Source organism: Pecten maximus, chromosome 16 (genome assembly GCF_902652985.1).
Source record: "Pecten maximus chromosome 16, xPecMax1.1, whole genome shotgun sequence".
In the NCBI taxonomy this organism is placed as follows: Eukaryota; Metazoa; Mollusca; class Bivalvia; order Pectinida; family Pectinidae; genus Pecten; species Pecten maximus.
In genome coordinates this window covers 6,218,568-6,234,242 of record NC_047030.1, presented here as the reverse complement: position 1 = coordinate 6,234,242, position 15,675 = coordinate 6,218,568, and the positions used below count along the sequence as shown (strand labels likewise).

Below are 15,675 nucleotides of genomic sequence, written 5' to 3'. Positions count from 1 at the left end.
AGAAATGAGAAATCGCAAGAATTGGCGTCCCTGGAATGCATATTAAGGACTTGTTCTGACCGCTGTTATGGACGAGAACTACGGAACAGGAAACACTCTCAAAATACAGTGAATATTAAGAAATCCTATCTTTTTCAGAAATATCGATCAGCCAAATTCCACCTTTCTACTGTGACTTTGGGTTGATGTGCTGACTGGGCGGTGTGTCCGGTTTGGTCATAAGGTAGCTGGTTCGGTGAATTTATCTACCTGTTGATTTACATTATCGATCGACTGCAGCTGTTGACATTCCTTATCATCATTTTAAATTCAAACTAATAGTGACAATGGCCAAATTCACAGACATGATCATATTTTTAAAAACAATCCGATAAAAGAAAAATCTCGAAATAAATGCACTTGTTACTCAGCTACATAACATTTCATTTGAACTGTTTTGAGTTCGCTGGCACTTGTTACTCAGCTACATTTGTTTTGAACTGTTTTGAGTTCGTTGTCCATCCTTCTTTATTTCTTCGACCTTTAAAATTATTGACGATAAAATCAAGAGGCTATGATGACATGGCAACTATATGAATTAAGGTCTGCGAATTCTAGTCTAGGTGCAAGTATATATTCAAAAAAACAGAAATGTTTTGTGTAATACAACAATATACTTTTGAATTACTGATGCTATTTTCAGGAATGGCGGTTTCAACTTGGGACGTCGAATACTGTCAACATATATCCCCTTGAAAATCAGCTGGTCTCTTAAAAAAAGTCAAGCATTTCTTACTCAAAAGAATATCAATTGTTGATATCAAGGTAAATTTTTGAGACCTTCCCTATTGGAAGCTCACATAGACATACCATCATCTCACCTACAGATGACGTCTATTATGACAATGATATCAAGATATTTCTCAACCTAATTCATGAATAGTCTGAGAAATGAAGGTATAACACAAATAATGTTGGAGATAATGAAGAAATTTATTGTAGCACGAAATAATTATATACATTTGTTTATTCCTTATCAGTCAGTCTCGGAAACATCGGTCTGGCCACGACACCTGTTGGGATTTATGTTGTTGATTGATATTAAAGGCATGATACAACCGTTCTGTAATCTGAATATATCAAACAATTAATCAAATATTAGCCATTTAAAAGATCCTCGTCTGATATATCATGAAATCTGCTGGAAGCAGACATTCCTGTTACCACGGTAATTGTGATAAGAAAGACCCTTGATAATATCAATTTCAATGCTTGAGCGCCTTCGGATGTCCCAGGCCGGTCAGCATTTTGTCTACTGACTGTCATGTTACCATTTTCTATCAAATTTCCCGGGAAACAGTTGAAAATATTTAATATCATGAACCTAGGGACAGAAGGTAACAATATGAAATGTTATTTGAATCATACAATACGTTGCACCCATTATACCGTTACAGACGGTTTTAATAGCATTTTCTAATTCTGACATTTGTCGAGTAGAATGGAGATAGATGAAGCACATTTTGGGATATTACAAATAAAACTTCTGCTACAGCTGAAAATTCGTCAAACTCTTGTCTCTAAATATTTATGTAGTTTTAAAGAGAAGTTTCCAGACTCATCAGTTTTAACGCACTGTAATCAGCAGGCCAAGACAAATACTACTAGTATCAGAGAATGTAACTAATGTTTATTTGATATCTCACATTTTAGACAAACATATCGTGTAGTTACTTCTTACACAAATCCTACGATTGCCTGCATTGACACTGTCGCATTATTTCTCTGTTGTATCTAAACATATTTTCGTACAATAACTTGTACATACGTTTACGGTATTTTTACTATCTCATCGCTTAGATAAACAGCTTTATATCATGTCACAAAAATTCAAAAAATAACAACAGTAGATGTATGAATAATATGTGCATATTGAATAAAAGTAATTCCTTATACATCCATAAATAATTCTTCGGTATTGATTACTTTACATCCAACTACATGTATCTACAGCTTTTCATGAAAAATATTGGACCACTAAACTCGCTGGCCTCTCTAACCGGGAAAAACTGGGGAAAGCGCAATTAATATTACTTAGCTCAACACCTCTTCCCCAAATCAACTACCCATGCATTCTGCTTATCCTAGGGAGTAAAAATCTCAGCTACGATGGCTGATTGCTAAGTTGTGAGCCTCGTATTAAATGAGGTACTCAAGGATATCATTTTAAGGATAAGGATATTATTCTCTGACTATATATCAATCAGCCCTCGTATATGCCACGGTTTCGATTCGTATCCATCATAACTTACCAAATCGAAATGGTCATGGTATCGATCAAAAGAGAAAGTAGCACGTGTGGTTGGTACACAGGCCCCGAAACTATCCTCCTAAATAAGTGTCTCAATGCGAGCTTCTAACTTGTTCATTTCCATCGCTATCACATCCTGCTTTGGATTATTAGAAATATCATGTATCAGAACTGATGTCAGAACAGCTTACATCACTACATAGTTGAATTCAGAGCGAAGATTCGCTTAGCCAGCTGTCGGTATTTTGTCTGGAGTGAGTTGCACGAACATTACAATTCACACACAAAACCCTCATTGTATGACGGAAAGATCTCATTTAGACTTTTTTTTATTGATTTTATCTTTTAAACCATGCCAAATTATATCCTTTAGGGTCCTCTGGTTTTAATTGTCAGATATCCCATGTGCTTTACGAATATACTGAGAATTTGTTTTTGTCATAATTAATTGATTTGAGTATGAAATATCGTTTAGTTGGTTGCAACATCGACAATTAACAAATACAAGCTAGTTAACGTAAAACATTAATAACACTGAAAACGTTGACATTAACTATAAATGGAGTTTTTAAACCTGTTTTTCCAGTCAGCTAAAACGTCCATTTTTACTCGTGGATATACTTTATTTCATGCGCTTATTTTCGATGTTGTTATTCTCATCGTTTAACTGTCATATTCCATTGTCAATTCTAATGTTGAAGTGGCTTGCTGACGTATCGCTTTTTTGTCAAGTTTGCCAGATCCTAATTTCGGAAATGTTTCAAACTGTAAGAAATAAGGCGGTATTTCGTTCGACCCGCCGAAAGTTTTCGCCTTGGAATGATTTTCCTTGAAAAACTGTTTAACATCCTCCGGGGTGAGTTTCCCGCAAGGTACAAAGCACACGCAAACCTCTTCATGCAGCTTTTTATCCGGAACAGGTACCACACACACTTCTTTGATTGCTTCCATGTCTTTAAAAACGGCCTCCAACATGCTAGGATATATTCTTTTTGAACCTCTGGTTACGACCTCGATCTCTCTTCCCTGTATAATGAGATTACCATTTAATGATACCTTACCGATATCGCCTGTTCTGTACCATTGCTCTTCTGTAAAAACCTCTTTTGTTTTCTCTGGGTCGGAAACATATCCCGTCATTGCCAACGGTGAGCGTACCTGGATTTTACCTGTTAAACCCCTTATGATGGGATTATCTTGGCTGTCCACGACCCTGATTTCAACCCCTGCTACGGGTTCACCAACATTTCCCGTCTGAAGACGTTCGCTGAAATTACTGATGATTTTTAAACTGATGTCTTGACACTCCGTTGCGCCATATAAAATCACCATTTCCTGACAGAGTTGTCCCACTGCTCGAATGCAGTAGTTGTCAATGATCTCACCACAAGTATGTATATATTTCAGCCTGAATCTGTCCTCTGCAACAGACTTGGGCATTTCAAGTAATTTGCGGATTTCTGAAGACGGAAGCAAAGCGTCCGAACATGTCTCTTCTTTTAAAATGCGCCAAGTAAAATCTATATTTGGACTATTCAATGTGACGTTTGTTTCCAAAATTACCCTAGTTTCGCTCCGCATGATGGTATTAACAATGGATCCCATCATCCAGAAGAATAACCTGTCATTGAAAATAATACGCTGGTAGTTCTCAGTCAAACGTTGCTCGATGTTTGCACAGTCAAAGTTGGAATGACAAACCATCTTTGGTATGCCGGTACTTCCTGATGTTGAGAATATTATCACATTGTCTTCTGGATAGATATGTGGGAGTTCGGCTTCTGCTATATTTTGTGATAGCATATATTGATTTATAACTGGCACATTGTATGAATCTGTTTCTCTCAGAGAAAGTACTTTTATATCATGCTCAGTAGATGGATCTGCAGTGAGAGCTCCGCAGTGATCCAGTATAGCCTTAAAAGAAATAAGAAAACTGTCATTTTTACCACAATCGACCAAGATGAATTTTGCATTGACAATTTGAAGTTGTGCCATTACATCCTCTTTTTTCATGTTGAGAACGATAGTGAAGACAACAGCTCCAGCTTTTATTATCCCTAAGGTCGCTATGGCCATCTCTAGTGTATTCGGGCCTAACAAGGCCACAGTTTCGCCTTTCTTAATTCCTTGTTTCACAAGGTATCTAGCCAGCTGTTCTGCCTGTTGGTACAGACTGGCATTGGTCAAACTTGACCGTGACCCGTCCAATTCTCTAAGGACTAAGATTTCTTGATTTGGACGTAATTGAGCATTTTCACGTGCTGCCTCGGCAACTGTGGTATAGTTGTAGGGTTTATTTGCTGGATTGTGGATATAACTGAGGTCCGATGAAAAAGCCATGTCCGTAATCTGAAAAGAGGTCAATTACAAACCATTAAGAAAAAAATTGAAGACAAAAATAAGTCTGAATTGTTATGGGATGTCTGTTCTTATTGTAACACCCATAATGCTTCAGATGACCATTTCTTATGTAAGGTATCTGTTGAGGCGAGCGAAATGTGCTTTCTTTTCCTTACATATACTGACGTATATTCCTAGTGCAATCATGACTGCTAATATGACAGTATAACATATTTCAATTCATTAGAAGATAATTGAAACACGACAACTACACTAATGGTTTTGTTATCTATCGATGTAAATAACTTTGGACATCAATACAGATTGCCAAAATATCTTAGTTTTGTTAAGTAAATGCAGCGTAATATCCGTAGATAATCTACTATGCTGGTTTTTAGGAACTATTTTAAATCGTGCTATATTTTGCTTCCTGCTGACTTTCCCTTGGAGCTGTTAATACGCTGAAAAATACGGTAGCAATGATTTCGTAATAACATATACTGGAATAGTTTGTTTACTATTTGTTACGAATTTACAATTATCAAAATCACTCATTTGATGGGACATTTGATAGTACAAATGTACAGTTGTCTGACTCGATAAAATTCTCATTTCAAATCATCCGAAATGTGAGAACCCTATTTGGTAATAGAATACCCAATTGACAAATTCAACATAGTTTTTATGCTTTTCGCTTTGCAGTATCATATAAAAATACATGCTTTCGTATGCACCCGGTATCACAAGATTATTGACTACTAGTGAATTCATTTATATTTTCTTTGAAAAACGCAAATGTTTATATATTGGACGACATATCATATAAAGTGTTATTTACATTACTTGTATTATTAGCAAACGTCCTGATGTGCTGATATCAAATAATTATTATTAAGCTGATTTTTGTCTTCTCAAGCTCATAGAACTTATATCAAACATGTGAACATACTGTAAAAATTGCAGATAGCCGGTGATTATCAACGGGAAACTTCGATACGATAAAGGCAAGTTTTAATAAACCCACTTGACTAGTGAATTAGAGATGTTTCAAATGAGTGTTAAAAAACAGAGAAATCACGTTCCTATCGACAGCCCCGACAGCCTGGCCAAATAATATACGGCTCTGCCACCTTTGCCAAACAAACAGGTTCCGTCAGCTGACGTAAAAGGACCGTATTTGAAACTATGTAAAAGTCACACCGAGATTTAATTGTCATTAACCCAAGTCTCAACCCGAGCCTCTCAATATCACCACCATTGGATTTTTGTTAAGCGCCGAAGTGTTAGAACAGGGAAAACACATTCCCGACAGGAATCGAACCTAGGTGTAGCCACAGGCGCTTGCATAGAAAATGAGAGTTTAAAAAAAATGATATCAGTGGTATGTGTACTGTGTAATACGGAATGTTGGCAACTCCGCCACGAGCGAAACGTGCACCTGACGGCAGCCGACTATACACTCACAAGACCTTTCAACTTCGTATGGACAGGGCTGAATGAGCCGTTTGAAAAATGGCGTTCAGAGCGAGGAATTCGGCGATGTTATCATGGATTATTGTGTTTTGGATGTAACAATTCGTATTGAGTAACACGGTAGGTTAAAGATGAATGCTTCCTGATGACGGTAGGATATAGTATGCACCGTGTCAGTTTGAATAAATGTGTTTTAAGTCGATTGAAGTAAGATGGGGTGCCGTTTCGCTAGTGGCGGAGTTGCCAACCTTGAGCTTAACAGATTACACATACCGCTGTCAAATAAGAAAAAATGCAAATCAAATTTTCTATGCAAGTGCCTGTCGTGTAGCATGTATCATGCTCCGTCAACTGAGTAACATAGGCTGTATTTAACCCTCACCGACCTATTCATGTAATACTACCACTATATTGCGTGTATTTTGGAGACAAAAAAGTACTAGTACATTACCACCTCCATCGCATATCACTAGTTGTCACCAGAGTGAATATTTGAAGCTTTTGAACACTTGTTGTCATTGACTACATCATAACTACATTTTCAAGTGCTTGACGCTAAAACAGAACGAGGTCACCGCGGATGATGAAAAGAATTCACAATGTGGGTTTATATGGAGACAATTGTGATATCGCTCAATACTTTTAATAGAAGGACCTATATGACTCTATTTATAACATATTGTTTGAGGCTTCAGGTCCGTGACATCTCACTGATGTATCAGAAAATATCCAAACAATGAAAATAAGAAACAAGGAATTGGAATAAAAAGGATAATCCTGCATGTACAGTTAAAGCGAAAGTAGAACGCGACAAAATAGTATTTGCTTTTGCAAATCTGAATATATACGTGATGAACAAGTTAATGTAAATAAAGTGTTCAGCCGAAATTTTGCGGGGAAAACAATAAAAAAGGAGATTACAATCCGAGACAAAGAATTGTCATCAATTCTTAAACAACTATTATTACAGAATATGTAGAAATGTTACCTTTTACTGAAATATAGATTTGTCAGCGTGCACCTGTCCACTGCTCCCCGTGATTTCTCTGTTGGGTTGGCGATGTGTCTGGTTTGGCCACAACATGGCCGGGTCCGGTATTGTAGTTGATTATTTTTATCTATTGATCAACTACATCTGTTGACACGCCATTGAACTTGTTTCCAAACGAATTCAAAGCAACAAATCGAATTAAAGAACACCTAATTCAAAACTAAACTTTGAAATTACACCGCAGCACGCTTTGAACACAGCATAACGACGTAGATATACAATCACATCTGTTTGCCACGTTTAACTCATTATGAATAGTGAATATGTTTCGAAACAGAAATCGGAATACATAAATCATAAAATAACTTCCCCTTCTGCATTTTAACAATTGGTTCGACCTGTTTTTATTTCCCCGTAGTTGGTTCTAGAACATTACTATTCCTCTCTTGGTTTTCTGGTGTTGTTCCTATAGATAATACATAGTAATATTGACGGCTGACCCCCAAGGCCCTAACCTTGGCAGCTCTCCAATATTAACATGTCTTGTGGAATAAAATGTTTTTTTTGCACCTAAAAAAATAAAATAAAAAAGACTCATCTTTGCTACATGCATGTGTGTACGTTTTCGGAGCTGCTGTACCTTCGCGGTTTCTTCCTTGTAATAGCGCGGACCTTATGCCGCCTTCATAGTGCTACCTTACTGAAGTATATTTTAATTTAGTGATATTATAGAGACAACTGGTGAAGCAGCTGTAGGCTTGTAGCACTCGCATAATGCTAAAAGTTTAAGTAGGAGCAGCAAACTACTTTTTAAGACTTTGGTGTGTCTCTTTTGCCTGGGTACACAACTTAAACTCTTCTTTACTTATTCGGTATAATTTCTATAAACCCTATTTATTTATTTTTTTGGCGAAATATGATTTAGTTTAGTTCATAAATATATTCTTATATAGCCGTTCCTCTTTCCTGGAAAACAAATCTCTCGTTACAAGAGAACGAGATTTAAGATGAATCAACAGATCTTTTAAAGATTAGACAGTATCACAATAAGACTGCAGGCCCGACTTGTTGATTGTACTAAGATAGTAATTAGAAATCTAGATAAAGGTTTGTAGGATGTAATCATCAGAGCAGAATTGGACAATTTTTAGGTGAACAATATGTTGCTAGGGATACTCTGGTAACCAGAAAGCCTTACCCAGCGATGATAGTGGGCTATTCAATAATCGTCTATAATAATAATAATAAGTCAATGGTTCATGACCTATGGTCCATCGTCCGTCCGTAAAAAAATTGCTATGACTATTTATTGAGATTTTCGGGAACAGTAAATGGTTCCTAATTGTACCTTCTGTTCAATTTTAGTTAGATCAGGAAAATAAAATGACCGATACGCAGCTCTATTCGATTTTAACAGTTTTGTACTACAGCTGTATTATTACTATTTCTTGAGAAGCACTGGGACGATGATTCTTAAACTCTATATTTAGGTTCTCTCTAGTTTCTTATCGTGCCAATTTAATTTGGAGACAGATTGGAAAAGAAACATTGCAAACAGTCAATCATCTTAGATTATAAAAGTTGAAATTTGTTATCGCTATTTTCCAGACAGTTCTTCTTAGGTTTTCCCTGTTATCAGTTTGACTTAATACGCATTTCATATTATTTTATAACAAAAAGTGACAGTAAGATCATTTCTATTTCTGTATGTTCCCGGTTTTAAAGTGCTCTCAAACTTAAACAGGCATGGATGAATTTGTACAACAACAATATTATGATATCAACAGTGAACAATATACAGAAACATTAAACTCCTGTTCAGTGATCAAAGTACATACAGATACAAACATTTTAGCCAAAATCCTTTTTTCGCTCCCGACAAATTACAAATAACATTTCATTTCTCAATTTTATCAAGAAATCAAAACTTATCTTATTCATATCGTATATGTCCTTTTTCACAACCCGTTCATCTTGATAGCCAATGGATGCATATAGGGCGAAACTACTAGGAAAATTAATTAAACTTAATTAAAAGCAAAGAGTGTTAGGGGGTGATATAAATATACATATCACCAATAAAATAATTCTGTCGAGGATTCAATACATCTTTTTCATTTCAGAGGTGGTCAAGTGTAATCATTTACCTTTAACCTTGATCAATGACCACCAAAATCTAGTCAGACGTTGTGTTGTAGTTCACAGGAAAACGTATACAAAAGTGTTTCTTTATTTCAAAGGTGATTAAATGCGAGATGTGGCCTTTGACCTTGAACTGATAAAGGCATATTCTAGTAAGACGTTGTGTTGTAGTTCACAGGAAAACGTATACAAAAGTGTTTCTTTATTTCAAAGGTGATTAAATGCGAGGTGTGGCCTTTGACCTTGAACTGATAAAAGCATATTCACTATTTTATACAATCATAGATTAAACTTTTTTCTCTGATTAAATAAACTTATTTATTTCCGGTATTTTTGTCGTCACCAAGGACACCTCTGCTTATTCTAAGTTTGTGTGACTCGCACAACTGAGGTGGTGGTGAAGTCGTCACAATAACACGAGATACAAACTAATTAGGCTTAAAGTATCTTTTCATTATGTCTTAGTGATATTTCCTATTAAGTTTGATTTATATAATCAATTTATTTTAAAAGTTTTTAGATTATTAAACATTGACTACCAGATATTCAGTAGTTGTAGAAAAGATCACCATCGTTTAATTATTGTTTGTATTCGAAACTGATTCTTCCGATCTGTAAAAAAATATTGGATTGGGATGGCTGTGTTTCATGTTTTTTTAATTACTGGAGAAACACCAGAATCATTGGGTGACGCTAGCATAAATCCGTAAAATGGAAACCAGCAAAATAACAACAATGAAGAGTGGTTGGTCAGACTGCCAGAAAGGGATGCTTTGTCAGACCTGCCAGACGGAGGATGATTTGAAGGACACATTTCTCCTAAAATATCTCGTGATTACGCCACATATACAGTATCAACTACCTTAAAAACCATTAAGACCTCATCGTAAGAGATTGAATATATACGTAATAGCGGACGTAAAACCCATAAATAAATAAATAAATAAAGATTGAATATGAAACAAGCAAGAATAATCATCAGATTATCATTGTTATTATCTTTAGATTAGATTGTCATTTCATTTACATGTATGCTTATTAGTATTACATCTCCTGAATGTGATATACTTCTTATTTTTATTTTTTTTTACGAACGTACTTATGAAGGATATGTAAGTTAAAAGATAATTGATATTTAGCAAGTTAATTGTGCCAACGACAAAAATTGATCACTTAAGGATGGGTTTCCAAAGTAGCCAAATAGCAAATTAAAATACAGTACTTCCTTTTTTGAGATTCTAAATTAGAAAATACATGTGTATCCGTTATACAACATTTTTTGCAATGGACTAATGGTGTGATTTCATCATAAAGGGGAGATCACTCGTAGAACGTTTCCGGAATTCTGACTCATTATCTGACCTCTGTCGGTATTATTGTCTGCATTCTCTGTCTAGAGAACTATAATACATGATCAGTTAGTTGTGTACTTGATGAGTTGTATTGTAATATCAAATAATAAAACCACCTCAGTATAGATAAATAACCATTCATATATTTATTCAATAATTACGACAAAATGATTTTGTTACAGAAATATTTAGATTAACGTATCATTTTGAAGGACAAAAGATTTGTTTATTGATAAAGAAAAAACATGTTATTATTGCACTGAGCCACACATCAACACATGATGCTTATAACATTAGAGACTTTATTACCTAAATTTGGCTAAATTACCGAAGCATTTATTTTTCAGCAAACGACCACTATTCTCATCTGGAGAAAAAATATTCAATTTCCGGTTCTGCGCAGAATGTTGCACACATCAAACAACAGGTTGTAAATAGGAGGATCGACACTGGAACGAGGCTGATCCCTATCGCTGTGAGAAACCAGGCTGTGGGAAAGAAGAAGATGAAAGATATAGAACAATTCAATCTAGATGCATCATGGGCAGGATTAGGAACATTAGGTTAAGAACAATCCTTTGACGAAATAGAACATTGAGGAAGGAAATTAATACTAAATACGAGTGCATTTTGAAATCACACATAACACAATGAGGTTTAGAGGTGATGGACCTCAGGGTTTATCAGTGGGCTCACTTATTTTAAATATATTAAAACATTGTGAAGAGTGATAACTACAAAATTCAGTAATTCCTGGGGGTAGATACACTCCCTTAAACAACTCGTTCAATCCGTTTCAACATGTACTATCATTATCTACATTTTTGATATGTTTAAGAAACTTACTTGGAGGCGAATATTGTTTTTCTTTTTGAACATCGGTAATAAATACTTCTAGAAAATTTGATGAAACTCCATAAGAGTCGGAGCAGCAGAATATAATTCTGTAATAATTCGATATCTCCTTATAGTCAAAGGCAGCTTGTTTGGTCGTGTAGAGATGATACTCTAAAAATACAATGATTTTATATCAAGATCTCTATGAATAACAAAAGAAAACAAATGTATCATACATCATGTAAAATTGTTTTATGTTTTGATGATATAAACAATAAAACATTTCATTTTTTTCAGATGGAGCGATAAAACGTATTACTAGCATTCAACGTCCAGTCTTTTCCAATTGCAACATAATTGTATTGACTTTCAATATGTCAAAATCAAAATTAATATTTACATGTGTTATTCTGCAGTGGTATCCACTATTACAAATACGGGGAGATAATTCTAAATTAATTTGAGTATTATATTAATTCATTAAACCATTATCGACATACTTAAATGCATATTTACTGATAAGCTGCCACGTACTGATTCTGTGGGAAATTGTGTGTAATTTAAAAGAGAGAAAGAAGGAAAGAAATTTGGATATGTGAGGTTAGACTACAGACAGTCATTACTTCATACCGTTATTTGTAAACACCAGTTCGAAGTTGGGTGACCAAGGAATAACCTCTGATAATGTACAACACACGCTGTCATTCTCAGAGAAGTCCGCAACATCAAGTTCATATAACAGGGAGGGCGTCGCCACATCCTCGGATATAGACATTTCCTCCGGTAAGTTCAGAAACACAGGAGGCTGGAAAATATGGTTATAGGCAATAAGCAAAATATCACAACCTAGAACGCAGTAAAACAAAAAGTATAGACCATTTGCCTTCAGTAATTTGTGTAGCAAGGAACAAATAATTATTTAAACAAAATCACTACAAAAAAAATCTTTTTTTAGGGATCATGTACTTTATCTTGTTTCTATGCACCTGTTTTCTTTTGACCCCTTGGATATGTCATATCAAATTTAAAGGTTCGAGGTCAACCTGTTTTACTCGTTCAATACATAGATAATGACCTATAACTACGTTGATACCAGTTTATCTGTACATCTATCATATTTAATAGCAGTAGGAAAACTCATTTTTATCGCACATCGTCATATATATAGGCTCTAAGTATTATTTGGCGGAATGAGTTTAGCGATAAAACTAAATTAGCAAGTTTTTGTAAACGTGTCTTACCGCATTGTATGTTGTTATTTCAACTGTTGTTGTGGCAGTGTTTGAACACATATCCCATGATCTCAAAACCAGTGAGAATACGTTATAGTCTTTGGGCATGTTGGATTTTGTTTGTATATGTATGTCATCTGCAGAATAGAAAGTAAGGTTTACTTTCAGAGTTTGCTTAATTATATTTTTTTATCAATATGTTACGATAGTTTTGTGCTATGAATATAAAATATAGTACAAGTTATATCGCGTAATCCACAACATATTGTTGAAGTAAAAATATTGTTATTATTCATACATCGAAGTCAGGTGTCCTGGTCATATTCAACATCTCCGAACAATATCGCTAGACAGCAGCACCAATAGGGAAACGTTTCTAACCTAAAGTTACGGCGTATGCAATAAGAAAAAAGACGCTCATCCTCTCAGAACACCTGGTCTTATCATGCAATTATCTATTGTTTTATATGCTGCCTTTGTTTTATTCATTATTTATCAAAATAACGATTTCATTACCATGACGGAATTATATTTGTCTTGCCAAGAACTTGGTGGTTTGTCATCACGAAAAAATCCCATTAATTACCACGATATGTACTTAATTATCTTTACATAAGATAAACTGACTTACTTGCAAACGTAGTATTAAGTTCAAAGAGTTCGTTTGTGAATGAATGCGTGAGAGTATCATCAGCATCTTCGTCTGTTATCCAATACGGTAAAGTCCGTGTTCCGATCGGACTGGAGTCTTTCACTAATGCCGAAAACTCAGTCTGGTTCACATATGGCATTGTATCTATAATTACATTATTTAAATTGTTTACATTTACAAACTTATCATAAGTGGTAATATCAAAGTATTTTCTACATATTCTCCAAATCAGCAAATACGTTCCTACCATGTTATGATTTAAAAAGATGACGAGAACGTAACAATGCTAGTTTCCACAATAGGAATTTTCTTCAGGACGAAAAAGGTTTTTTGATAAAATTCACATTGCAACGTAAAACGACAATCTATATTCCCTTCGACCTCAGCAGCCTTCAACAAAGCTCTTGGACATTAAAAACAATTTCAACCGTTCTTGATATACCTTTAACTTGTACTATATTGCCTAGGTAGTAATTAAATAATTAAGGAACAATATCAGTACAGACGTTTAAGTCACGTGGTGCGAAGTTGTGAATTCACCAATTTACATTTACCGAAATGAAATACATGTACAGGTATATTGGTATACAAAAATGAAAAATACAAACCTTATCAACTCAATTACAGCAAAAACTTAAAATAGCAAAATCATCTGTAGCAGTAAGATGCGGGAATTTACAATAAACAACTTTGTGAATTTAAATAATGATTTAAACATTTACAACAAACTTGAAAACAATATCAACGGTTCAAACTTACTTGCATGTGTGAAGAATCGTATGGCATAAGCTCTGTCAGGTATACTTGGTAGAGTTTCCCAGTCAAATATTTCAAATTTTGAGGGTCTAGTAGAAAATGAAGACTTGCGAGTTTTGTTTGGACACATTTCACCACTACACTCAGTATACGGAATCATATTTTCTCCGGAGCAATACCTGTACAATGGATAGTAAATGGTTCTTTTAAAACAGTTCGTACCACACAATTATATACACCATTATTGAAATCGCAATTCGGTAGAATGCATTTACCTTAACCAATAAGCATACCGGAGTGTGCTAGTTACACAAGTCATAGTACATGTATTACTGACAATGAAAATGGTAAATCTGTTCTTTAATTATTTTGTTCTTTCTTTAAATATATGTTTTTTCAATAGTCTATTTTTGTCGTTTGTTTTCTTTCACTCCAAGCTTGGCTTTATTTTTTTCTATCTAGATATTGTTTTTCGTCACCTACCATCCAATTTCATCTCCTTCGAGAACAGTTATCCGTTCGCCGGGAGGGAGAGTAAAATTAACCAAATGTCCAACCTGTGATTCTGTAAGAAAACATCATGTAGAAGTAAAAAACAAATACAGTTCCCAAATCATGCATATCAATATAATTTTAAATAATATTAATTTCTATCGAAATCTGAAATTCTATATAAATAAGCCGACTTTATCCAACCAAAATGAAACGAAAAAAATATTTGTATAGCCAAGTTATCAAGTGCCATGTCCGATTACTAACAGTGTCGTATTTCAGAATTTGAAACACAATTTCCGTCACTAGCACCACTAACGAGTTCTAGAATAATGCAATAGCTGTATAGTGAATTTTTATTATCCATGTTTTTACATACTTATTATATTTCAAGTATGGCATTTGTACTACCCGGTACCAGAAGATTTGTTGTTTGCTGAATGTTACAAAGTGCGGACTAGATGCCGATCTGTAGTACAGATAGCTATCCGTTATTTTGATAATCATCATCCACATTGTGTGTGAAAGGCTAGGTCTCCAACACCAATTATGCTGTTTGGTTATTGTAGTGGCATATTTCTGTCATGGTGTTAATTCAAGTCGCTGTACCGTAACATTACTTTTTTGATAAAATTATTGCGACACGTCATGTCGTTTTGTTTTACAATGCGACTTTTACCAAAGTTCATGACGACATATCGAGATAATCCAACTATATTTATCAAATTAACAAAACATATGGTGATGCATAAAATATGCCACATAGTTAACACTGGTAGTACACTTACCGTTCACCATATATGTTACTGATGAAGCTAATTGGTACAACCCGTTGGCCTTTTTTCGCCATATATGGAAATCAATGAGCCCTGTTACTATGGGAACAAACTCCCACGCTGATATCAATTCACAACAGGGGATATCCCAGTTAATGTCCAACAGGATATAGGCATGCTCTGGTAATACAGAATATGTTAATTAGAATAAATATAACACAATTATTACAGGGGTTATGTTATTGGTGCTTACATTCTAAAATATCAGATCGAAAACATTGACATAATCATACATGCTAACGTTTCAAGAAATTCATCTTCAATGTGATTTCATCTTTT

At 34.8% G+C, this 15,675-nt stretch overlaps 1 protein-coding gene across 1 annotated transcript; it reads right to left on the bottom strand.

The window, feature by feature from the left end:
* Window positions 1-1,024: 1,024 nt before the first annotated feature.
* Window positions 1,025-4,637, bottom strand: LOC117314571 (medium-chain acyl-CoA ligase ACSF2, mitochondrial-like). Its single transcript, XM_033868637.1, has one exon. It carries the CDS (start codon window positions 4,631-4,633, stop codon window positions 2,954-2,956), a length of 1,680 nt encoding a protein of 559 aa, XP_033724528.1. The 5' UTR covers window positions 4,634-4,637; the 3' UTR covers window positions 1,025-2,953.
* Window positions 4,638-15,675: the final 11,038 nt, after the last annotated feature.